The sequence below is a fragment of the Chrysochloris asiatica genome, unplaced genomic scaffold (assembly GCF_000296735.1).
Source record: "Chrysochloris asiatica unplaced genomic scaffold, ChrAsi1.0 scaffold00285, whole genome shotgun sequence".
NCBI classification, from domain to species: domain Eukaryota; kingdom Metazoa; phylum Chordata; class Mammalia; order Afrosoricida; family Chrysochloridae; genus Chrysochloris; species Chrysochloris asiatica.
In genome coordinates this window covers 2,534,305-2,562,287 of record NW_006408803.1, presented here as the reverse complement: position 1 = coordinate 2,562,287, position 27,983 = coordinate 2,534,305, and the positions used below count along the sequence as shown (strand labels likewise).

Here is a 27,983-nt window from a genome sequence, read left to right as displayed (position 1 = left end):
TATATATATATGTGTGTGTGTGTGTGTGTAATCCTGGTGTGGAGCTATGGGTTAATGCGCCAGACTGTAAAGCCATTTGAAATGCAAGGTGAGTGGTTCAAGCTCACCAGCTGCTCCTTGGAAACCCTATACAGGGTCACTACGGGTCAGAATTGACTCAATGGCACTTAACAATATATATTTTACTTGAGTGTTTTTTAAAAACACATACAATATGGTATGCTTTTCCTGTCAAAAAGTGGTGATCCTATTAATATTTTACTCCTTAAACCCGATAATTAACTATGGTTTCTCCTCTTTAACTCAGAACCTATACCTGGGTTACAGTAATTTGATTATTTCATGAGAAAAACCCCTTTACTACTTCCTACAATTAACATTTGAATAACAAACTTAATATTTATATATTCTGATTACATGTATTTAGCCATTATTAAATGAATTACATGAAATAAAAAAGAATAACATTTGTTTTAATATCCACACTACTATACACACACATGGAATACTGGTGTGGCACTGTGGGTTAATGCGCTGAACTGTGAAGTCGTATGAGCCACAAGATTGGCAGTTCAAGTTCATCAGCTGCTTCTCAGAAATCCTATACAGGGTTGCTATGGGTTGAAGCTGACTCGAGGTCACTTAACAACAATATCAATAACAACATGCATACACACAGTGAATGAAAATGTATAAGTTTATACCAGATGCTAACTTGCAACTTGTTGCCAAGCAAGAATAAATTTTATTTAAGTATGTATACTTAAATAAATGTAAGTCATTTTTAGCAAGATGTTAGATTTAAACATAACCATGAAACTATAGATCTATAATTACAGATCTAACTAAATATTAAAAATAAACATACATATATATTCATACTTATGTGTACAGTGTATGACAGAGAAATGCCAACATGCTCTCAGATGCTAACTGAAAACCATAATATAAATATATACTTATATAAACTCATATTTTGATAAACATGTTTATGAAGATAAATAAAAAATGCATATATGGAGTGCTTTTGTTTTTTAATGAGATGAAGTCTTATGCATTAAATACACTTTGAAATTCCTTTTCAAATTTTTATCCTTGCTGTGTTTCCTTTCCACTACTCACTTTTATTTGCAGTATCTAGAAAAAAGCAAGCTTTATAAAATGGCAGTTGATGTTAAAGATCGTTATGAGGAAAAGAATAATCATTTTTCAATGTTTTTTAGCACTAAAAAAATAATTAAGCAATGTAAATAGGAGAAAAGCAGAGCGCTGGTTTTCCATAGTAACTTGATGTCACAAAATTGCATTACCATGGGTATATATTACTATGTATACATGAAGACCAGTATGGATCTTAGGTGTAATAGTGTGGATTATCCACTGCTTCAGGGAAGTGGGGTTTGTGTGGGTGGGTTATACATATAAAAATGGCTGAAATGGCAAATGTTTTGTTGTATATAGATTGCTATAGAAAAAAAAAAATCTTCCTCATGTTAAGATTTTTGAAGTCATAAAATCCAAAAATGATTAGTTTGGAAATGACCAAATTATTAGTAAGCATGTAAGAAACAATATGGAAACAATTTGTGTATTAATTATAGTGAATTATCAAAACATCCATCTGAAATTTGAAGTGATATTTTTCTTACAGTTTTATTTTAGGGTTAAAAAGATAACAAAACTCCATAGTGTCCTATAAGTCACACAAAAGATGTATATCCAATCGTCCATCCAATTTCATTAGGCTTGCAAGAAATGTATTTTAAACGGGGTCCTTTTAACCATGATTTGTGAAGCAACACTTTTTTCATTATTTCAAAGTTAAACTGTTGTCTTAAGTTACAGGTTTCTGATTAAGTATGCCAATTTTGAAGCATATTTTCCCTAATTTTGTCAACATATGAAATGTTCTTATAAGGGAACTTTTCTTGTAGTGGAGCAGGAGCTGAGCAACTGATCTGGAGTATTAAGTATTCTGATCAGCGACTTCAGTTTGTATACATTCAATACAATCTTGATGATATTACTGAGCCTTTCTAGATCTCAGTGACGCTTGCAAGAAACTGTTATTCTGAGTGACAGGAAAGCCAGATTCCCCTGGAACAGAAGGGGGATGGAGTAAAGAATAGAACTGAGTTCATCAGCATTGTTTAAGGCAGCCTTCACTGCTCATGCAGGTGCAAATACTGACAAACAGCAGTCTGTTCCCAGGAGGCCTGCAGAGAAAATTTCAGCTCTGGGTCTCCTTCCTGTACTGTTGTAAATCATGATGTTCCAGAGAATTCATCCCTGCACAGTCCAAACAAGCTTAAAAGTATGTATTCTGCTTTTCTGCTAAAGCAAAGGGATTTTCTTGAATAAGAGAATGCCAAAACCTAAGGACAAGTACATTCTATATTTAATCTTTGAAAAAATACAATATTAAAATGTCTCTGGCAGAAATGCATTACAGTTTGATTTTCATTAAATCAGAAATGAAGACATTAAACAAGTTCAAATAAATAAGAATCCCCAAAGCTTAAAAATCAGTAGCTGAGCAAAAACTTCTCTTTTGGGGGCCTACTAAACACTCATGTGACCTGCAGTGGTTTAAGACTGAGCACACACCTACATGTTCTTGCTAAAAATAAGTCAAGTCTAATAGAAGCTCACCTCCTAAAAGCTCAAGATGAGATATAAATATTCACACACACACACACACACACACACACATATATATATAAACATATGTACATATCAGCATATGTAGGATATATCATTCATACTTAAATATATGAAAAATGCAAAAAACAGTCAACATTAAACTTAAAACTAATGATTTTTAGAAACAGACTTAAGTTTTCAAACAGTTTAGACAACTCATAATGCTGAGCTTAGCTTCAAAATTCATAAAATTATAACTTGCGATAATATTAGAAAATTAGCATATAGTAGTGATTGGAATACAAAGGTTGGAAACAAAGAGGAAGGATCAGTAGTTGAAAAATATGACCTTGGTGATACAAATGAGGCTAGAGATCACATGATAGATTTTGCAAGACCAATGACTTCTTCATTGCAAATACATTTTTTTTTTAAGAGCATTAAAAATGACTATATACATGGACTTAACCAGATATAATACACAGAAATCAAATTGACTACATCTGAAGAAAGAGATGGTAGAAAAGTTCCATATTACCAGTGAAAACAAGGCTGGGGCAGACCGTGGAACAGTCCAACAATTGCTGATATGCAACTTCAGGCTGAAGCTGAAGAATATTAAAACAAGTCCATGAAGCCAAAATATGACCTTGACCATATCCCATCTGAATTTAGATATCATGTAAAGTACAAATTTGATTAAATAGACACTAATGACCAAAGAAAAGAAGAGTTATGGGATCCCATCAACAAAACAATACAGGAAAAATGCAAAAGATCATTAAGAAGACAAGAAAGTATATAGGAAACTACAACACCTCTACAAGAAAAAGACAAATAACCCAATTAAAAACTGGGCACAGGATATGAACAGACACTTCACCAAGGAAGAGATCCAGGCAGCCAACAAAGATATGAAGAAATGTTCACGATCAGTAGCCATTAGAGACATGCAAATCTAAACAATAATGATACATCATCTCACACCAACAATAATAGCAAAGATCAAAAATGTTGTTGTTGTGTTGTTGTGAAGTGCTGTCGAGTTGGTTCCAACCCATAGCAACCTTGCATAGGGTTTCCAAGGAGTGACTGGTGAGCTTGAACCACCAAGCTTGTAGTTCAAATGGCTTTGCAGTCTGGCGCATTAACCCACAGCACCACACCAGGACTCCGTAGAGAACAATAAATGCTGGCAGGGATGTGGCAAGACTGGGATATTCCTGCATTGCTGGTGGGATTGCAAAAAGGTCCAACCTTTCTGGAAAGCAATATGGAGCTTCCTCAGAAGGTTGAAAATAGAAATCCCTTATGATTCAGCAATTCCTCTACTTGGTATTTACCCACAAGAAACACAAGCCACAATATGAGACGATATATGTACACCAATGTTCATAGCAGCACTATTTACAATAGCAAAAAGATGGAGGCAGCCAAAGTGCCCATCAACTGAAGAATGGATAAACAAACTGTGGTACATAGCCACAATGGGATATTATGCTACCTTGAAGAACAACAAGGAAGCTGCAAGCCACCACCTAACATGGATGAACCTTGAGGACATTATCTTGAGTGAAATCAGTCAGTCACAAAAGGAGAAATGCTGCATAATACCACTAATATAAAAGACTAAGAAAAAGAACCCATACTAAAGCAGGGTGGATTCTTTGCTGGTTGCTGGGATGTGGGGGTGGGGTGAGGTGAGGGAGGGGAAAGTGAAGCACAGGGCAGGGAATAGACACAGGATAGTTTGGGTGCTAGGGAGGGGGGCAATATACAAGAAGGTAGAGGGGAATCAAAGAACAAAGAAGATGGGAGAACAAGTAGGTAGGTTTGAATGGGCTAAGTGGAACAGAGGTAAATAATGATGTATGCACAACCTTGGAACAACAGGGCTCTGGGATACAGAGATTGAGACATGTTGGAATGAGGAAAAGGGGGGAATAATGTTAAGATGCTTGGCTGTCTTTTGAATCTTGGCTTTCCTTGCATTATATTATAAAATAGACACTGGAGAGGGAGAGAAATGAATAGCCAGAAACATCACCATAGAAAGCTTGTAAGTCCATCTTCTGCCTATAACTGATTGGAATACCTAAAATGGGGCTACAACGTGCCCAGTGAAGGAGGCTTTCTGCAGAGCCTCTGCAATACATAAGACTATAGGTGGAAACCTGAACCACATCCAGATCTTCAGAGATGGGAAATTTCCACTTGAAAGGATGAGCAGACCAGCCTGGAGCAGCTAGAAGAACAGAAGATACTTCTTGAAAGAAAGACCTACAGGAAACATACAAAACAATAGATGCAGACTGACTGTTGCTACAAGAACAAGCAAGTTGCTTGCCCAGGAGACATCAAGGCAAGTGGTTGGGTCCCCTCAGTGCAAACCCTCTTCCAAGACTAAGACTCAATAGGAATACATGCTCTGATTGGAGACCACGCTGGTCACCCACAAGGAGAAGTGAGGGAAAAACAGCAATGAAGTGGCGAGATAAGCCCTACAATGTTCAATAGACTCCTGTGAATCTGGGTGGAGACTTGGTCCGCCAGCAGTGTGGCAAAACCTGGGGAGTCTTGGGCCCAGAGTCCATGACATAGCCAGAGAGGACTAGAGTAGAGAGTGAAGCATTCAGCTGATAAGAAGAGAGGGGATATGTGCAAGAACACCCACACTTGCAGATAATACCCACTTGACGTGGCTTCAATGACTGGATGACCAGAGCTCAACCAGAAGAAAAAAGATGAGGAAAAAAAGCATAATCTGATACAATTTGATGAACTTGACCTACACCTATGGATACAGCAGCTCAAAAGAGGAAACAAATCCTCCACACCCAGAGTAGACAGGGATGGGCAACTTGGACATTAGCTACCCAAAAGGGGGGGGAGGGCTACAAAGGCAAGAAGTGACTGGCTTACAAGCTTTCAGGAGGGAACTTAGATCCAGAGGGTGTGGGGGAAGGTAGAATCTCCAGTGAGTAGTATCCAATCTGTCTGGGCAGGGCTGATGAAATGAACTGCAGATAGGTCTCTTATGATACAATAGTGAATAATTGTTATCAGGACTGATTGTGAGGGTTGGAAATGTAAACATTTTATAGCAAGGAGGGCAGTGATTAACATTTCAGTGTAGGAGCGGAGGGGCCTGGGACCATCAATGGAGAAGAGCAGAGAGTGGGAACCTACCGAGAGAAGCAGTGATGCCAGAGACAGAGGCAGAGATTATGACGTGAAGAGATGGAGCAGCTGGAGACTTTAGATCCAGAGAGGGAGAGGGGCTGTGTGCTGACGACGGGGTGCAGGCTTGTAGTGTATACCCTTTGGTTTGTTGATGATGCGTGGAGGGGATTGTAACCGTGGCAATCAAACGATATGTGATAGGATGTTCTCCCATGTAAACTATCACATAATTCACAATAAAACACCAAAAAAAAAAAAAAAAAGAAGAAGAAGAAGAAAAAAGACCAAAATAGATGTCAGAAGAGACTCTGAAACTTGCACTCCATCATAGAGATGCTAAAGCAAATGGAAGAAATGAGTAAGTAAAATAACTGAACAGGAAACTTCAAAGGAAAACTCAAGAAGACAAAGTCAAATATTATATTGAAATAGACAAAGATCTGGAATTAGAAAACCCAAAAGTAATAAAATGCTCTGAAATTCTCTAGGTGAAATCATGGAGGAAAAAAATAAGGAATGACTTGCAATACTTAAGGAGTCATTGGGAAAATTATTTAATGATGGAGAACACATCAAAAGAAGTTGGAAGTAATACACAGAGTCACTGTGCCAAAAAAAAAAAAAAAACAGTCAATGTTCAATCATTTCAAGAGGTAGCATATGATCAAGAGCCAATGATACTAAATAAAGAAGTCCAAACTCTACTGAAGGCATGGGCAAAGAACAAGGCTCCAAAAACTGATGGAATACAAACTGAAATATTTCAACAAACTGAGGCAGCACTAGAGGCACTCACTCAACTATGCCAAGAAATTTGGAAGACAGCTTCCTGATTGGAAGAAATTCATATTTGTGCCCATTTAAGAAGACAAGAAAGAAGAACAAATGGGATGCAGAAATCATCGGACAATATCATAATATCACATGCAAGAAAAATTTTGAAAATACTTTCTAAACAGCTGCAACAGTACATTAACAGAGAACTGCCAAGTTTCAAGTTAGATTCAAATAATGAAGAATGAAAGATATTATTGCTGATGTCAGATGGAACTTTGCTGAAAGCAGAGAATACCATAAAGATATTTACTTGTGCTTTATTGACTATGAAAAGTCTTTGGACTGTGTGGATCATGATAATGGAGAATGAGTATTCTGGAACACTTAATTGTGCTAATGAGAAACCTGTACATTGTCCAAGAGGCAGTCATTTGAACAGAACAGGGGGACACTGAATGATTTAAAATCAGGGCACTATTTCATTCTGTTGTGCATAGGGTCACTATAAGTCAACTTAATGGCACCTAACAACAACAACAGAAAAATTATAGGACTGTGGTGGCTCTGTAGGATTACCACTGGACTGTGAAGCACAAGGTTGTTGAATCACATGGTTTGAGCCCACCAGGCATTGTGCAGGAGAAAGATGACCCTTTCTGTTCCTGTAAAAAAATTTCAGATTCAGAAATCCTACGCAGGGTCACAATGAGCCAGAACCAACTTGATGGCACTTAACAGCAACTACAACAAACACTACATATATATTTGTAATATTTATTAATGTACTTTCTAATATAAAAATTTCATTGATTCTTTTAGGCATTCCGAATTCTATTTTAAACTAGGATGTCTCTAATATCTCTAATGTAATGCCTTTCAGGCAGAGATCAGCAGTTTGAGATACTATTATTTTTACGTGAATCAAAATTCTTTACAAAAATTTCACCTTTTCTCATTTATTATTAATGAAAGAAATGTAAGTAATACAATCATTCTGAATACTCTTATAGTGGTGCTTGGTTCACTTTTTCCAACCAAATCAAAGTTAATTTCAAGTTTTAATTAGCTAATGCACCCTCTTGTAAAACCAACTGAAAGACTGTGAAGATTGTTTCTTGCTTCTCTGGGCTGCTCAGATCTTGAAATTAAAAACTTACTGCATTTGAATCTATACACTCAAATCTATTTTAAATGTTGCAATAGACACATACAAATACAACAAAAGTATTAGTAGCTTCAATGGTTGTCTTTAAATATTCAAATAGATTTTGTTTCAGCTCCAAATAAAACTTTCATACTTTAGAGTTTTTCAAAGAAACAGAAGATAAAAGATTCTTGAAAGTAAAACAAAAGTAAACAAAACAAAAAATTCCTACTTTTTGCCTGATCTGATTTGCGAAGGCAGTAAAAATATTGGGTTATTTTCACTACTACTCTCAATGTTTCACTAGTGTTTGGAGAACCTACTTGGAGAAATAGAAAAGTGTATTACATATACAGTATTGTGAATGCAAATACACATACACACATTTCTATAAAACTTCATAATGAATAATCATGATATAAAATTGTATCTAGAAAATATTAATGTTATCCTCCCAAAAGAGACTCTAGCTATTTATAAATAATATACTTGAAAAATTAATAGTTCAGTAATTATAATAGAATTATTAGAATGTATTGGATGGTGTGGCAATAGGATAAGCATTGGACTCCTAACCACAGCCACTCCTTGAAAACCCTATCCAGTGTCACTAAGAATTGGAACCAACTCCATGGCACTTAATAACAACACAGTTACAAATTCCTTTAGGAAGTAAGTCTTAACAATTGCTTTGGGGTGCCACTGAGTTGGTTACAACTCGTAGCAACAGTATGCAAAACAGAACAAAACACTGCCTGGTCCTGCACCATCCTCACAATCATTGGTAAGCTTGAGTCCATTGCTGCTGCCATTGGGACAATCCATCTCATTGGGGATCTTCCTTTTTTTCTCTGACCCTCCAGTTTTCCAAGCATGATGTCCTTCTCCAATGACTGGTGCCTCCTCTAACATTATGTTCTAAGTATGAGAGACGACGTCTTGCCTTCCCACTTCCAAAGAGCATTCTGGTTGTATTTCTTTCAACAAAGATTTATTTGTTCTCCTAGCAGTCCATGGTCCTTCTAACATTCTTCTCCAACACTGTAACTCAAATGCATCAATTCTTCTGCAGTCTTCCTTAGTCACTGTCCAACTTTCATTGCATATGAGGCTTTTGTAAATACCATGGCTTGGGTCAGGCATACCTAACTCCTTAAACTGACATTTTTGCTCTTGTACACTGTTAAAGAGGTCTTTTGAAGCATATTTGTCTAATGCGTGGAAGTCATTTTATTTCTTGAATACCACTTCCATGAGTGTTGATAGTGGATTCAAGCAATATGGAGTATTTGACAACTTTAATCTTTTTTCCATTTATCATGATGTTATTTATTGTTCCAGTGGTGAAGATTTTTGTATTCTGTACATTGAAGTGCAGCTCATGTTGAAGGCTGTAGTCTTTGATCTTTATCAGTAAGTATTTTAAATCCTCTTCACTTTCAACAAGCAAGGTTGCATCATCTGCATATTGCAGGTTGTTCATGAGTCTTCCACTAATCCTGATGCTACGTTTGCCTTCTTACAATACAGCTTCTCAGATTGTTTGCTCAGCATACAGATTGAGTAAGTATGGTGAAAGAATACTACACTGTTACACACCTTTCCTGATTTTAAACTATTCAGTGTCCCCTTGACAATTCATTTATAATAAATTACTATATTATAAATGATAAACATTGTCCAATAATTTAGTTATTTTTATATTATATATTAATAACCACACCTCAAATTTAAATTTTATTATTTACATAAACACAGGTTCAACCTCCTAGTTACAACTATTCTCTTCTTCTGTATCTGTATATTATATGCGATATAATCTTATAAACTTTTCTCATAATTCTGATCCATTTAAAACTGTGTAAGTGTTTGCTATTTCATTGCTACTGAGTTAATTCTGTCATAGTGATCAGATAGGACAGAGTAAAGGTAAAGTGTTATCATCTTTATGGGAGCAGATTTCCGTATTTTTCTCCTTTGCAAAAGTTGATGGGTTAATTTACCACCATTTTGCTTAGCAGCCAATCCCTTAAACACTTGTTTAAAACCACTTGTTGTTAATTGCCTTCAAGTCAGTTCTGACTCATAGCAACCCGGTATATAGGGTTTCAAAGGAGCGGTTGGTAGCTTGAACCACTAACCTCATGATTCAAACCTACCTTGCAGTCCAGTGCATTAACCCACAGTGCCACACCAGGACTCACTTATCCATCTATATATAACTAAAAACAAAACTATCACCACAACTAATATGTTAGCTCCCTGTTTAGAAGGGACAAAACACTAAATAAGTAACTGGATAACTTTTTTGACCAAATTTTTGGGGCCTGAAATATGATAACAAGAAATATTGCACTCTGCCTGTTTCCAAATTATGCTTTGCAGCTGAGATTTCTCTAAGTAATAGTGTAGAAAAAGAGATGGTATTTTCATTGGTATTTATACTCATTGGCTTGGCAAATGTGGATGCTTCTTCCTCACCACCCTCTAATTGCACCACTACCACTATTCTCATTATTACTACTCTCCAACATAGACTTTTATGCATGGTTTAAAAAGGTAGCTCAAGCTATCTTTTTGTGAAGAGAAAAAAAGTTCTATATGTCAGTTATATGAAAAAGTTGCTAAATTAAATCAATATTGTGGTAGAGTTGTCAGAAAAATGACTGTTCAAAAGGGAATGTGGGGATGGGTTGGTAGAAAAGAAAATGATACATGATACATGGAAGCTTTAAAAGTTTCCAGTATTTCTTAATTCTATTTTTTCCATGAGCTTTTTGAATCTGCTTCATATTTAACACTATGATTCACATTTGTTCTGAAGTTACCAAAACGGTACCCATTTTTGCTCTAGCATCTAATGTAACTACTTTCTTTAAGCAAATCTTTAAATTAATGCTCTGTATAATTATTTTCTGCTCCCATAAAGACTTACAGCCTTGGAAACCCTATGTTGTTGTTGTTAAGTACTGTCGAGTCAATTCTGACCCATAGCTACCCTGTATAGGGTTTCCAAGGAGCAGCAGGTGAACTTGAACCACCGACCTTGCAGTTAAAATGACTTTGCAGTCTGATGCATTAGCCCACAGCACCACACCCATACAGGGTCACTAATGAGTTGGAACTGACTCAGTGGCACACCACCACTTCACCAATTAGAGAAAGACATTTCAGACCATGCCATTCGAACACATAAAGTATTATAATAGCTAACAGTAATTTAAAAGTACTTGGATATAGAATAATGAAATGTAATATGGTACTGCAGAAAACAAAAAGAGTAATACTTTTAGATATATAAAATTCTACATATGTAGAATTTTTAACTTCTTGTCTTAAGAGATCATTGTATAAGATCATGTTTAAGTGTTAAAAAGCAAAGATGTCACATTAAGAACTAAAGTGCACCTGACCCAAGCCCTGGTATTTTTCATCAGCTCATATGCATGCAAAAGCTAGACAATGAATAAGGAAAATAAGAATTGATTAATTTGAATTATGCCTTTGTGGAAGAATATTGAATTTTCCCTGGACTGCCAGAAAGGTGGCAAGACTTTGTCCTGTGTACTTTATACATGTAATCAGGAGAGACCAGTTCCTAGAGAAGGATATCATGCTTGGCACAGTAGAGGGTCATTGAAAATGAGGAAAACTTTCAATGAGATGGGTTGACAGTGGCTGTAATAATGGGCTCAAATGAAGGAATGATTATGAGATGGTACAGGACTGGGCAGTGTTTCATAACAACAACATGCATAGGAGAGGAGTGCAGGTAGTGCCATGGTTAAGTAGTCAGATACTAACCAAAAGGTTGTTGTTGTTGTTGTTAGGGGCCATCCAGTTGCTACTGACTCATAGTGACCCTGTACACAACAGAATGAAACACTGCCCGATTCTAGGCGAACCTCACAATTGTTATTATGTTTGTTTGAGATCATTGATGCTACCTCTGTGCCAATCCATCTCATTAGGGTCTTCCTCTTTTTAACTGACCCTCTACTTTACCAAACACGATATCTTCTCCAGTGACTGGTTACTCCTTACAATATGTTTGAAGTATGAAAGTCTAGCCATCCTATCTTCCAAGGAGCACTCTGGCTGTATGTCTTCCAACACAGATCTATTTGTTCTTTTGGTAGTCCATGGTACTTTCAATATTCTTCTCCAACACCATAACTCAAATTCACAACTTCTTCTCTGTTCTTTCTTATTCACTGTCCAACTTTCGAATGCATATGAGGTTATTGAAAATACCATGGCTTGGGTCAGGTGCACCTTAGTCCTCAAGCTGACATCTTTGCTCTTCAACGCTTCCAGAAGGTCTTGTGCAGCAGATTTACCCAATGCAATATGTCGTTTGATTTCTTGACTGCTGCTTCCATGAGTGTTAATTAATGGTTGATCCAAACAAAATGAAGTCACTGACAATTTCATTCTTTTTTCCATTTATATGGACATAATTTATTGGTCCAGTGGTGAGGATTTTTGTTTTCTTTACATTGAGGTGCAACCCATACCAAAGGCTGTATTCTTCAATTTTTGATAAGTCCTCTTGGCTTTCAGCAACTAGGATTGTATCATCTGCATATCTCAGGTTGTTAATGAGCCTTCTTCCTATCCTTATGCCACATTTTCCTTCATATAATATAGCTTCTCTAATTATTTGCTCAGCATACATATTGAATAAGTATGGTGAAAGAATACAACTGTTGTGCACACCTTTCCCTACTTTAAATCATTTGGTGTTTCCTTGTTCTTTTCAAATGACTTTCTCTTGGTCTATGTACAGGTTCCTCATGAACACACTTAAGTGTTCCAGAATACTTATACTTTGCAATGCTTTCCATAGCTTGTTATGATCCACAAAATCAAAAGCCTTTGCATAGTCAATTGGGTAAACATTTGGTATTCTCTGATCCATTTGACATCAGCAATGATATCCCTCATTCTATGCCGTCTTCTGAAACTGGCTTGAACTCTGAAAGCTCTCTGTCAAAGAATGATTGCAGAAATTTCTGTATTACCTTCAGCAAAACTTTACTTGCATGGGATATCAATGATATTGTCTGGTGATTTCCACATTCCACTGGGTCACCTCCTTTTGGAATGGATACAAATATGGATCTTTTCTAGTCAGCCAGGTAGTTGTCTTCCAAATTTCTTGGCATAGATGAGTGAGTGCCTGGAGTGTTGCATCACTTTATTGAAATATTTCAATTTGTATTTCATCAATTCCAGGTTCTTTGTCAATAACTTCAGTGCACCTCAGACTTCTTCCTTCAGGATCACTGGCTTTTATTCATACGCTCTTGAAACGGTTGAACATTGACAATTTCTTTTTGGTACAGTGACTCTGTGTATTCCTTCAAGCTTCTTTTGATGCTTTCTTCTTTATTCAGTATTTTGCTCAAAGAATCCCTCAATACAAGTCGAGGTTGGAATTTTTTCTTCAGTTCCCTCAGCTTGAGAAGTGCTGAGCATGTTCTTCCCTTTTGGTAAGTGGTTTGAACCCACTAGCTGCTCTACAGGAAAAAGATGTAGCCGTCTGTTTCTGTTAAGGTTACAGCCTTGTTTGGTTTATGCATAAAAAGGAAACTAAATAAGAATTGGGACTAAATAGCAGATCTTAGGTTAATAAAAATCAGTACTATCAAAAATGATTAAAATGTTTGTAATTCATTTATATATTCATGTTTATTTTTCATTGTATCTATATACATATAAATATATATAGGAGTCTTGGTGTGGTGCTGTAGGATCAGTACTGGATAGCTAACCAAAATGTCAATGGTTCAAATCCACCAGGTGCTCTTCAGAAACCCTATACAGGGGTTGCTATGAATTAGAACTGATTCAAAGGCCTTTAACATCAACAACAAATATTTATAAACACATATTAAAATGGAAAAGACAAGTTCATTAATTCTATCTCCCCTCAAAGTCACTCTACTAATTTCTGTGGAATGCAACAATGCTAGGTGAAATTATTGCTAATTAGTTATGAAAACAGACAGCAACAATCTTTTTATGGCCAGGCAGATGGGTAATTTTGAAATTCTTGGTTAATTCTAAAGCAGGCAGCAAACTGTACCACTCTTTTATCAAAGAAAGTAAGGAATATTCATACAAAATGTAATGAAATAAGAGGTCATTAAAAGTAGATTAGGAAGTGATTTTTAACCTGATTATCAAAGGAGCTTTGGTAGCGTAGTGGTTACGAATTGGGCTGCGAACCACAAGGTCAGCAGTTTGAAACTACCAGCTGCTCCGCTGGAGAAAGATGAGGCGTTCTGCTCCCGTAAAGAGTAACAGCCTCGGAAACCCTGTGCAGGGTCTCTAAGAGTCGGAACTGACTCCACGGCACATAATAACAACAACAAATCAAAACTCTAGCTTGGAAAACCTTGTTATCTTTCATTCAAATAAAATATAACAGTTTCTTTTGAGCTCTAGAAGTATTTCAAATTATGGTGCTTCTCTTTGATTACTATTATTTTGTGAATTTGAGAAATATTTATGCTTTTCCACATCACATAAAAATGAAAGCAAGTTTAATAGAAAGTTTTCTTTTAGGCAAAGTCAAGTATCATCTTGGAAGTATACACAAAACCTCATTTGATTCAGAATCTTGTACAGTAAGTATCCAACCTCTGCGATAGGTTCAGCCTAGAAACTATAGTATGCTTTATTGTCCAAGAATTACTGAGAGACATTTAGATAAGACAGCCTCATCTTTCTCCTATACAGCAGGTGATGAGTTGGATATGTCAACTGCCTACCTTTTGATTAGCAGGCCAGTGCTTATTCCATTGCACCATCTTTAGAAGGTATATAGTAGAATTATATAATTATTATTATCAGGTTACTATTACCTGCTACATAGCTCTTAAAAAACTAAATATTCTCCACTATCCTTTTATCGGCACAACTTTTTCTAGAGCAAGTCTTCAAGTATTTAGACTGAAATTTTTCTTCAAGGGAATTTTCACAGACTATCTCTTTTTATTTTCAACAACCTCATATGCATGTGAAAACTGGACAGTGAATAAGGAAGACCATAGAAGAATTGATAATTTTAAGTTATGGTGTTGGAGAATATTGAAGTGCATGGGCTGCCAAAAGAACCAATAGATCCGTTTTGGAACAAGTGCAGCCAGAGTGTTCCTTGGAGGCCAAGATGGCCAAACATTGTCTTTGAAACTTTGGACATATCGTCAGGAGGGATCAGTCGCTAGAAAAGGATATCATGTTTGGTATGGTGGAGGGTCAGAGAAAAAGAGGAAGACCCCCAACTTAATGGATTGGCCAAGTGGCAGCATCGATGGACTCAAGTGTGGCAACAGTAGTTAGGTTGGCCCAGGATCGGGCAGTGTTTCGTTCTGCCGTGCATAAGGTCCACTATTGGTCAGTTCCCACTTGATGGCACCTAACAACAACAAAACCTCTTTTTCTGTAAGCATCATGTGTTCTTTCTATGCAAAGCTAATCACATTCATGTAGGTAACTAGCAAAGTATAATGACAAGTCTAAATTTTATAGGCAAAGGATTTATAGGGGATAGTGATTCATATTATTTCCCACATTCTTCCTCTGGGTCATATGCAATCCTATATTTTCCAATAATTTTTCCTTATTACCATTCAAAAATTCCTCTTTTAAGTTTGAATAATTATCCTTGTTATTCAGGGACTGGAATACCTCTAGCTCCTTAAATGCCATTGCTATTTTGACCATTTTTGTCTCTTCATCTAGGCTTTTCTATGCTTCTAGCTGTAGATTTGAGAACTATATCTAAAGATATATATTTTTTTAAGTAAAATGAAAAGCCAATCAATTATCCTGAAACAGTTCATCTGATTTTCCCCATTATAACAAATGAAAAGAAAATAAAGTTTGAGGTGTTACTAATGGGCCTAAAACCACATCCATGGAAACTCTGCAGACATTCAGAGCCTTTAACTCTTTCTACTCATTTATTTAAATCACACATAAAATGATAACCTTGAACATGACAATCCTTTCTGCCAATGAGCTTCTTTTGAATTTCTATTAAATCTGTAATAACTCTACAGGTAGTTTATCTTCCCTTCCTCTTTCCTTCCATTCTCCATCTCTCTCTCTCCCTTCTCTTCCCTTTGTTTCTTTCTGTCACAATATAGCTTTTATCATTCAAATGAAGCTATATTGTGACAGGGTCTCATATTATAAAATATGACTTGAAACAAATTGTACCATAGATTTCTATGTTCAAGACAAACATACTTTTTGTTATTATTATTTTTTTAAATTAAGGAATGTTAATGTTGTTGTTGTTGTTGTTAAGTGCCATCGAGTCGGTTCCGACCCATAGCGACCCTGTACAGTGTTTCCGAGGGTATAAAACTTTACGGGAGTAGAAAGCCTCATCTTTCTCCTATGGAGCGGCTGGTAGTTTCGAACCGCTGACCTTAAGGTTCGCAGCCTAATTCGTAACCACTTAGCTACCAGAGCTCCTTTAAGGAATGTTAATAGTAACTAATATTATACTACACCCTGGTGTGGCACTGTGGGTTAATGTGTCAGACTGCAAAGTCGTTTGAACTGCAAGGTCGACGGTTCAAACTCGCCAGCTGCTCTTTGGAAACCCTATACAGGGTCACTATGGGTCAGAACCAACTTGACGGCACTTAACAACAACAAAAACCACTTAAGTAGTAAGGTCGGGACCATATCAATCTGTTTCTTATCTAGATTTGGAAAAGAACTAAGTCAAGTGTAAAAAAGGAATCCATAAGTTTATAAATAGGTTTGAAATTTTTTCCAATGTGTTTTTAACATTTTAATTATATCATATCTAATGTGTCCAGCTCTGGTAGCGTAGTGTTTACGAATTGGGCTGCGAACTGCAAGGTCAGCAGTTCAAAACTACCAGCGGTTCCGCAGGAGAAAGGTGAGGCTTTCTGCTCCCGTAAAAATTTACAGCCTTGGAAACCCTGTACAGGGTCACTATGAGTTGGAACTGACTCCACTGTACTAAACAACAATGTGTCCATTATTGGACTGAGAATTAGAAATATGAAAAGTGAACTAAGTACCTTGGATGAAGGACTAGAATTAGAGCATCACACAGACATTGCAAAAAAAATTAAAAAGCATTAGGAATTAAGAAAAATTTGCATCCCTTAAGTCAGGATATGTGTGTGTCTGTGTGTATACACACATATACACAAACATATATGTACCTATACATGTGTGTGGATGTATATACATGCAAACACACATATACAAATGTATCTATAAGACTATAGATCTTAAAAGGATAACAGTTTTTAAACCAAGACGTATCAAATTAAATTGAATTTATCAAGGCTTAACTAGGTGGTTTGTAATATCATATAGTTATGAATCATTCAGACCTGCCTGGAAAAAGTAAAGACACACTATTTATAAAACCACATTTAAATTTTACTCTTTATCTCATTAACAATGTTCCATGCACAAATATAATTGATTTCCTCACTACATACTTGATGAATAGTGCCATTGATGCCACTAAGTCAGTGCTTTTAAAACTTTTGACCTATAATTAGAAATACATTTTACATAGCAGCCAAGTACATGTATACACATGCATTTATGGATACATACATAAATGAAATAGAAATGTAGTACTTATTCTATTTAAATGTGATGAATTTATATTTTTTTTGTTCCATTCTACTCTATTATACTTTCTAAGTATCCAGCAACACATTGATTTCATGAACCACTAATGCGCAGTTTGAAAACACAACTCCACACCATAAAAATGCCAAATCAATTGCCATGAAGTCAGTTCAGACTCATGGTGCCAGAGTAGAACTATGTTTCATAGGTACCTCAATAGCTAACTTTTCTACTATAAATCACCAGGCCTTTCTTCAGAGGTGTCTCTAGGTAAACTTGAACTATCAACCTTTCTATAGCAGTCAAGCCTCTTCAACATGAGATAAGCTTCATACTAAGCTTATCTATATCTAGCAACCTCATAGAGATGATTTAATGTATTTCCTTTGGGAATGAAATAGAACAGTTATTTCTATTTTTTAAATGGATTAAAAGCAAAATACACAATATTTAATGTTTAATAAAAGATTGCCCACTTTCTTACTTCCCATCCATCTCCATGCAACTGATAACCTTATCTTTCACCTAACTCTCAACTCCATTAAAACCACCACTGATCTCATTTGGCTTATAAAGAATATTCCCTCTAGAGAACCCATGCTTAGCATAGTTATTTTTCTACTATTGATTCACCATTGTTAACAATCACCATTTCCATACAATCAAATTGATATGGTTTTCTATACTTTTACAGTATGTATTTCATCTCTTTTTATTCTGCAAAGTTTTAAAGAAAATATTTCCTCTCTGGAGTGTGTCAGATTTGCTGAAATACACAGAAATGGCCATGAATCTTCCTAGCCTATAAACTTATACCCTTTTCTCTTCTCAATCTACTTGATCACTAGACTTTTGATACTATCAATCATCCAGTTTGGGTTGTTATTTTATTTTTCAGTCCTTGAGCAAGACACAGCACTTTAAGCAAAATTTTCTCCCTAGCTTGACACTTTTCTTCACTTTCTTGAGAATATACTCTGAAATATGAATTGAGTTGCAGATGAGACATAAATGGAACCCCATCCCCTACCCATATTGGAAAGATTCTCTTACACTTTGGAACTATTCTACCAAATGTTTCAAAGGCATAAGTAAAAATAATAATTTCAGCTACCCATAAAACCTGGTTGTCCCTGCCTCTAATTCAGCTGACACTTCACTTCACCTAAGCATCAACTCTGACTCTCAAGCCATATATATTGATTCAAATCAAGAAAAAAAGAACACAAAACATATATTCCCTTTTCTTATATGTTCCATTCTCTGAAAAACTTTTACACCTGATGAAGCACAGCAAGTGCTCATTTCCATCTAGACAAATTTCTATTATTACACATTGCATCCTTGCTTAAATACTTTCCTCTTTTCATATTACCTCTTACTTTCTTCATTTCACAAATACCTTTTATTAAAAAATAATCCACATTTATTAATCTCAAACTTTATATAATTAAAAAATTCCTACGTATTTGTGCTTCAAAAGGTGATGGAAAAATTCCATAATCTTTTAATTTTTCCACAAACTTCTTGAAGCCCTCTCATGTGTGTTTGTATACAATTATTTTCCAATATCTGTTACATTTATTCTTCATCCAGAATTCATGATAGGCATTTAACTACATCTTTCTAATAATTCGTGTTTACAATAGCTTCCTGTTTCTGTCCAAAAGAGCCAAATTATTCATTATTGAATAAAAAATGAAATATACATATGCACACACATATTCAAAGAGACGAAACTATTAGTAGTAAAACAGAACACTAAATGGTCTAAATTGACAAATCATATTGAATTCACTAGATTATTTGCTCAGTTCTCCCTAGCATTTGACAATGCCAGTATAGTAACAAGGAAATCTTGTTAATTAAGTTTATCTCTTTCTAAGTTAACTCAGACCAGATCTTTTTGGAACTGGAAAATTATTTAAAATATTTAAATACTAACAAACAAACAAGCCCTCAACTTGTTTGCTTTTTGGGGTATTAATTTTTAAGAACTATAAGCATCTGATGATATAATATATTCAAATATCATTGTCATGTATCACTTTATTATGGTAAATGTAAAAGAGGACTTAAATTTACTTTTCCGTTTGCAAAGAACATTAGTCTACATGCAACACATACTTTTAAATGTAAGTTAGGTTGATATGATTATCTTCATTTTATAGATGAGGAAATAAAGTTGAGAGAAGTTATTCTGATGTCCAAAGAGTGAGCAAATATTTACTTATTACCACTTATTCTTTCTATAAAAACTTACCTAAAGATATAGCAATGCAGCCAAAATATAATTTTAAATTATAAAATAAATGAAAAGTCAGGAAAATAATGGAATTATTCTGAGTATAAATAGTTTAAATAGTAATTTTTTTTTTTTTATCAGCCAAGGAACTGGATCTTTAATATGAGTTATTTGAAAAAGTGCTTATTTTTCTGCTTTGCTTTAGGTGAGAAATGTAACATGAGAGATGGATTGAATATTGATAGAAAAAAAAAAAATAGAAAAATTCAACAGGCCTGATCTCATACCTCACTATAGATTTTTATCCTCTTAAAATAAAGAGAGATCTCAGAAGTTTCACAGAGGGAAAAAAAAATGTATTTCTCATAATATTTTAGAGTAGAAGTTAACAAGCCTGCTGGGATCCTTTTATCCCCTGCAGAGCTAAGTCTTCAACATTATTAAATGGCTGTCGCATCTGAAGTATGGTGCAACATAACCCAATAAACAACAGAAAACATATGATGCTGAATGGAGGGAAGCTTTTCTATTACCCTTCAGAATAATTCAATTTCAGGACAGATGTTTGCATATGATGAAACACAAGATGACATACAGATAAACGCATCCGTATGCTCCTCCCACAATACTTGGAAATTCCTATAGCATAATGCTAAATAGAAAAGTCTGTTAAGAATAGGAAGGAGGACTGTGGCATAAGCAAAGGGACATAATTGTGCAAACATGCAGTCCTCAAAATGTACAAATATCAGAAAAAATATCTTATAAAAAGTTTTTGTAATAAAAATGGAGTTTTCCAGAGTGTCCCCCAGCCAAGATCACCTAACATTCTAATTAGTGACTGAAATTCATACCACTTACAAAAATGAAAGATCTTACCATCTGTTTTGGGTTCATATTTTTCCTTTTAAATATTAATCTAGAAAGAAAGGAAAAAAAACTAAAGGATAAGTTCATCATACTTAAATTTGTATATTTATAAAAACCTTGCATTTGACTTATTAGTTTAAGTAAACATTACTATATAACAAACATAAGCATTTTAAAACATATTTTGTGCAAACTAAGCAAAATTGAAATGCACTGGATAGCAGGACATCTTGTTAAACTTTCTCAAAGCAACATTAAATAGCAAATGATTTTCGGGTAAAAGTGTACTACTTTTTCAGACATTCTGACCAACTGAGTTTGCACAGTAAATTCTAAGAACAACAACTACTTCACAGTACTATTTTAAAACACACTTTCAAACTCTCTGGGGAATATTCAAACAATTTTATGTTTTACATTGTAATCTAAAAAGAATATTCTATCAGTGTCTTAGTGTCACCCTCAATAGATCTTCAGTCTCAAACCTTTTAAACAATGTTCTAACTAGGCAAATGTGGATTAAATGCCCATCCTTGTTTTGCACACCTTTTGATTTTTAGTCTAACAGATGATTTATTAAATTGTTCTGCATTTATCAATATTTGTATGATTATGCAATATTCTTAACCATTCAGAAAATTAGATTCCACTGGCTCACCAAATTATGGCATACTTCAGTAATGAATTACTTTAAAAATTTAAGAATCAAGTAATTTTCCCCCCTCATCACTAGATACACTTACATTTTTATTTCAAATATTCAAATATTTTATCTGATTAAACTGAACCTAAGTTTGTTGTTGTTGTTTAATTTGTTCTAGTTGACGCTCGCTGTTTATATTTTATGTAATGATGATTGAATTTTAAACAAACAGTGCTACAATGCAATTTGCAAATGGATTTTAATTGCTTTTATTTTACTATTCCTAATTGCCATCTAAAAGATTACATAGAAGGCACATGATTCTGGATATGATATTATTTTGAGTTATTCAAAATACATCCTTTTAAAAACAATTTTGACTCTACTGTATTAAATCTAGTGATGGAAAGAGAACCTCATTGTTCTTGCAAGTATAGTTGCATTCCCTGGCTACATATCTGTTTTGTGACTTTTGTCAAAACAGAACTTTCATGAGTTTTTTTCCCATCATTTATAAAATTCAGAGTCTATGGTACATCCTAGTGCTTACACACTATAATTTTGTTTGAATTTTGCTAAATAACTTCTTTTTCCTTTATTGCTAATTATATATTTGCATTTTTAGATTAAAATGTATGTATGCTGTCATATTTTGGTTCTTGAATGTGGAAATTAAAAACTCATTTTAAAATTATGCCACAATTGATGGAAGCTTCCATTTAATGCATGAAAGATTTCTGTATCACCCATAAATATAAAAAAATCTTAAAGTTGTCTAACTTCAAATGTCCAATCCTTAACTGAATTCATTATTTAATTATAAACACCAAACTAGTTGCCAGGAGTCAATTCTGACTCATAAACAACCTGTAGGACAGAGTTGTCGTCAAGTGCTATCGAGTCGGTTTCCACTCATAGTGACCCTGCATGGGATTAGGAGCAGCTGGTGGGTTTGAACTGCTGACTTTGTGATTTGCAGTCCAGTGCTAATACTACAGCGCCACACCAAAACAGCCTGATTGGATTTCTGAGGCTGTAATTTTCAGGACAGCATACTGCTACATTTTTCACCCACAAAGCAAGCAGCTGTTGCATTTCAACTGTGAACCTTTTAGTTTACAGCTGATCACTCTAACTACTGCACCACTAGGGCTCCCTACTTAACTATTTGTTGTTGTTAAGTGCAATACAGTCAGTTCCGACCCATATGACCCTGTATAGGGTTTCTGAGGAGTGGCTGTTGGGTTTGAACCACAGACCTTACAACTCAAACTGACCTTGTGGTCCAGCACATTATTCTGCAGTGTCACACTATGTCGTTGACTAAGTTCCAACCCATAGCGACCTCATTGAGGAGCAGCTGGTGAGCTTGAACTGCCGAACTCGCAGTTCAAACCAACTTTGGAGTCAAGTGTATTAACCCACAGAACCACATGAGGACTCCATGCAACATCACATTACAGATTATTTTATGTGTGTGATCTAGAAGCAAATTTCTTTAGGAGGCAGGCATCATATTACAGAAAGTATTTTGCCCAGAATTTTACAACTGCCATTTGTGTTTGGATCTCTTAGACTTACCACCATCCATCCTAAACAAGTTCCTCCCCACAATACACTCATCTAAATCATTATAATTTGAGACAATATCTAAATGTTCTCCCTCAAGCACTTTAAAAAAGGTACATCTAGCTTGTGAAAAATTATCAGTGGCCTGTACATTCAGGAAATTTTAAAGACAAAGAGAAGAAAAGAAAGCCTCAGCAAACAGAGTGGGTGCACACTTTTTCCTAATATTCCAGATTCTCAAAAAGTTCACTATAACATGCATCTTTCTAATTTGTCCTCAAGCTCACTGAATGCCTTGGTGGTATGGGTGTAACTTGCAGCAAAGAAAGCACAGAGTGGGGCCAGGGGAACCTCCTGAGGCTCTGCTTGCTAATGTAATTCCATAAATCAACTAATGGGAGAGAAACCAGATCTGTGTGGTCTCTAATGCTGTCCCACAGAGATCAATCATGTCACCTGAACAATGTTCAGGGACTAAGAGGCTGGGGTTGCCCATGAAATATCATTATCCCTTGAGCCATATCAGTTTGGGATATTTTTTAAAATTAGACTTTAGTATCATAAATATAAATGATATGAATATAAACACTGAATAATTACCTTTTCAGGAAAGAAAGTGTTATTATTTAGCTTATTGTCATAAGAATCTCCTATGTGATCACCTGTTCATTTAATTATCCTAGAATTTAATGTTAATCATTTAGGATATACTTTATATATATATTTTAACATTTTATAAATGCTGCCCCTTTGATCTAAAATGGCTGATCATTTTGTGGTATGTGTAGGATAGATACACTTTTTCTTAAATAAGTTTCATCACACCATAGCCATACAGCAATTAATTTTAATAACTGCTTTGAGTAATTAATGATTATGTTTTAATATAGTAATGAATGAGCAGAGGTATATGCAAACATGCAGGCAGGTATCTTTGAAAAACTAAATTTGTTTAATGCTAACATAAAATATTAAGAAGTGATTTTAGACATATATTTCTAAGGCATTAAGATGTTCTTAAAGTGAGACTATTTAGAGAAATCTGGAAATAATTAAAGCAGTTTTAGAAGGAATGCTAGAAGGGAGGATTTTTTAAAAAGTAGGCAAACATCCCAAAACATACAAGTGAGTCTGTCTAAATTTCAGTTTTATCACACTGAAAATCTTATTATGCCTCTAGTCTTTGGGATGAGAAATAAAAAAGGAAGAAGGGCATACAGGCTTGAAGTGATAAGAATGCAATTTATGATTGTGATCCAGATGTTAACTGGTTTCCATATTTTAAAACCAATAAATACTAGCTACTGAACTTAAACTTGAAATTCACAGGTAATATTCATCATGATTCCCCGAATCCCTGCCTTCACTCAGTGAGTCTAACCAAACTCTAAAATATATCCTTAGATGATGAGAATTTACAGCAATCAAATTAGAGAAGGAAGCTAGGTCAGCAGGGGAACTTTTCACTGACCTGCAACTACTGTTCCAGCTTTGGTTCAGTCATGTCAGACCTGTCACTTTGACATGCATCCAGCTGGTTTTCTACAACCATAACTGTGTGGTTACACATGTGCTTAAGGCAATCATGCTGTTATTGCCCTCTTTAATGACTTGAATAGAATTTTAGCCAATGTTTAAAACTTGTTTCTTTTCTTTCTTTCTGACAAATGATGATGGTGAGCCATGGAGTCGGTTCCAACTCATACTGACCTTGTATAGGGTTTCTGAGGCTGTAAATCTTTATGGGAGCAGAAAGCCCCATCTTTCTCCCATGGAACCGCTGGTCATTTTGGACTGCTGACCTTGAGATTAACAGCCTAACTCATACTCAATATGTTACCAGAGCTCCTATCAGATGCAAATCAAAATAACAATGAGCCATCTGACAAACTGTTGTTGTTAAGTGCCATCGAGTCTGTTCGGTTCTGACCCATAGTGACCCTGTATTGGGTTTCCAATGAGCAGCTAGTGAGCTTGAACCGACAACCTTGCAGTTCAAATGGCTTTGCAGTCTGGAGCATTAACCCATAATACCACACCAGGACTCCATCTGACAAATAGCCTCCCTCTAATAATCTTAGATTTGAGCCTCGATTAGAATGAAGCCTACAAGTTAAGAGAACATCTTCAGAGGGTGGCTATTTAAACATCAAAGGAGAATTCTGACCATATTGAAGGTCAAATCTTTGATTTTTAAACCACTTACATCCATGCCCCACCTTTTGAAAAGCAACAAATAGAAATTTTGTGTATATGGATTTTAAATAGGAAGAAAAAGGTGATTCAATGGGATTTTGTATCAAAATATCTAAGGAAGGTAAACATCAGAGCAAGCTTGTCAGAAAGATATAAATAAAGATATAAAGTAAGAAAAAAATTAAAATCTATTTATCAGCATAGGAACTGGTACAGAAAATCAGTTATATTCACATGTGTTTCTCCAGAGTGCTTATATATTAAACTAATCAGAATTATTTAGTGGTTCTATGCAGTGTATGAGCCCTGGTGTGACAGTGTAGCATACACACTGGATTGGAATCTGCAAGGTCGACAATTCAAACGCATCAACTGCACTTGGAAATCCTCCCAGGGTCGGTCAAAACTGACTCGACATCACACAACTACAAAAACATGCATTATATATCTTAAATTTGAATATTAGCAGTGTTATGGGTCTCACTAAAATTGAAGATTTAGTAGTAATACTCTACATTTCTAGATACAAAGTTTCAAGAGGAAAAAGAAAAATCATGTACTCCTTATAAAGTGTGCATTAACAATTACAGTATTCTTTTAATTTGCACTGGGCCTTAGAGACCTAAAATAAATAGATTTTTAAAAAGCCAAAAAATAATTTTTATTACCTAGGAAAATACTTTTACTATTGTCTTTGCTTAAACAGAGTTGTCAAAAGAAATGTGACAAACCTCTCTGGAGTAAAGTTAAACTTTGAGGAAGAGTTAGATTATTTTATAAAGAGTAATCATTGCAATATTTTGATGGAATTGATCATAAGAAATAAAAGTATCAATACAATTCTGATTTTTAGAAACTCAAAGTTTGTTGGTTTGTTAGTAATAAGAGTAAAAAAAAAAAAAGAACACAAACAACAACACTATTTTTCATATGTTCAACAGCAACAAAGATCTTTATCCTTTATGCTTTTTCCTTTTAGTGCCTCATTCTCATCCCTACCTGGAGAAAACACCTTTAGCTGTACTCACAATTTTCAAAAGAAAACACATCTACCTCTGATGACAACTTGTGAGAACCTCTCTCATCCTAAAACAGTTCCTGGATTGTCCCTAATTATAAATCACCTATATATGAACATTTAACCGCCTCTTCTAAATTTTAACACCAAGTGACTAAATATGATTGTTCATATTTAGTTGCTTAATATATCACCCAAACCATTTTACCTGTAAGTTTTCATTTTTTCCCATTTTGTTTTGATCAGGATACAAGAAAGTTCCACCAAACATATCAGTCTTTGTATTTAAGATAGTTTAAAAAAAACTCCCAGTTATGTTAGTGATCTCTGCTTAAGGACACACAGGAAAAAACAAAAAATAAAAACAAAACCCAAAACTGCTATTGGTCAAATAGAGTAGCAACCAAATTTGTGCTTGGTGTATGGAACAATATTGGCAACCCACAAAATGGTTACTTTGTCAAAGGTAGAGCCCAAAGAAAATTTTTCTGTAACCAAATCTTAAGAATCATTACTTTCGGAAACTATTTATAATAAGGTTTCAACAAAATTGCCATAACCTGTGAAATTAACTAATTGTATCACTTTAAGTGCGGTTTCCTTAAAATTTCAGGGGGATATTCAGCTTTCTACATGGTTTCTGCCTTCTCAAAAAAATAAGATATATGGAAAATAACATAGGAAGCATTGCGGGAAAAACTATTTTAAAGTGAGTGGGAAAACTCCCCTTTGAATTCAGCTTTAATTATTCACTGTTGGATTAGGGTTTTGTTTGTTTCTTTCTTAAGAAGAGGTAGGCTTGTGTGCCACTCATAGGGTCCTCCTATAATTGGGTCACTAATATGGTTATCATTGTTGTTGTTGTTAAGTGCCGTCAAGTCGGTTCCGACCCATAGCGACCCTGTACAGGGTTTCCGAGGGTGTAAATCCTTACAGGAGTAGAAAGCCTCATCTTTCTCCCGCGGAGCGGCTGGTAGTTTCGAACCGCTGACCTTAAGGTTCGCAGCCCGATTTGTAACCACTATACTACCAGAGCTCCTTTCATAGCCAATAAAAATTATGTAGGGTGTGATGTGTTCAAACCTTTGGGCATAGATGTGTTTTTTGTTTTTTCTAATTAAAGGAGGCTGGATTTTTAAATATCAAGGAGAAAATTTGACCATATTGAATGTTAAACCTCTGATTTTTCAAACCAATTACATTATCCCCCCACCCTCAGAGAAAAAAGGAGAGTTGTTCTTCCCATCTGGAGTGTGGTTCCACATGAGGTGCAACTGAGGAGCCAGACTCAGAGGCCTTGCCTCTGCAATTCACCTACCACAGTATCTTACAACATGAATGAAGCTTCAGAAAAGGGGTATTGCATCTTGAAGCTAGACAAGAAGCCCTGAAGGGGAGCGGAGAGGGGAGTGAGCAGGGAAGGAGGGAGGCTGGGAAACAAGAAATCATCTCCTCTGACCTCTAGCGAAGTGCCAGGTTTTTTCTTTAGCTCTTCACATTTTCTAAATTTGCAGATCTGGTGTCCCGTTTTGCGGTTCCTGCAACTGCTACAGACGCCACAGTTGATGAGCCTCTTGCAGGGCACGCAAACCCCACACCTTTTCCTCTTCTTCTTGGCCGGGTTGGCTCCGCCAGCTCCCCCTGAGGAGGACGAGGAGGAGGAGGAATGATTCTGCGGGCAGTCTGCCAGATTGGCAATTTGAAACGCACTGTCTGTGACGGCTGCTGAGGCTGCTGCGGGGGAGTGAAGGGCTGTCATGACGATGACCCCTGGAGGTAATGAGATGCCCCCTAAAGCCGGGATAGCGGAAAAAGTCCCCACGCGCTCGGGGAGATTCATTATCTCTGCTTCAGCAGCGCCGCATTTGAGCTTGTTCATGCATTCCCCCGCCAAAGGTCTGCAGTGTTCAGGGGATAAGGTGGAGAGGAAATTAGTATTTGCCATTTGCAACGACGGCTCTGGCGGGCAGCCAGCTTTCCCCAGCCTCTGGGAGTCGTTTCGGTGGTGCATGCTGGTCCTGCTGCCGCCGCCACCGCCACCGCCGCCGCC

At 35.8% G+C, this 27,983-nt stretch overlaps 1 protein-coding gene across 1 annotated transcript in view; it reads right to left on the bottom strand.

Annotated features, from left to right (window-relative positions):
• LOC102830315 (CXXC-type zinc finger protein 4-like) overlaps window positions 1–27,983 on the bottom strand; it is a 35,320-nt gene that overhangs the window by 6,915 nt on the left and 422 nt on the right. Inside the window, exon 2 of the mRNA XM_006874560.1 lies at window positions 27,393–27,983. This exon is cut by the window's right edge and continues 10 nt beyond it. Coding sequence (XP_006874622.1) covers window positions 27,393–27,983 — 591 coding nt within the window. The remainder of the gene's footprint in view (window positions 1–27,392) is intronic.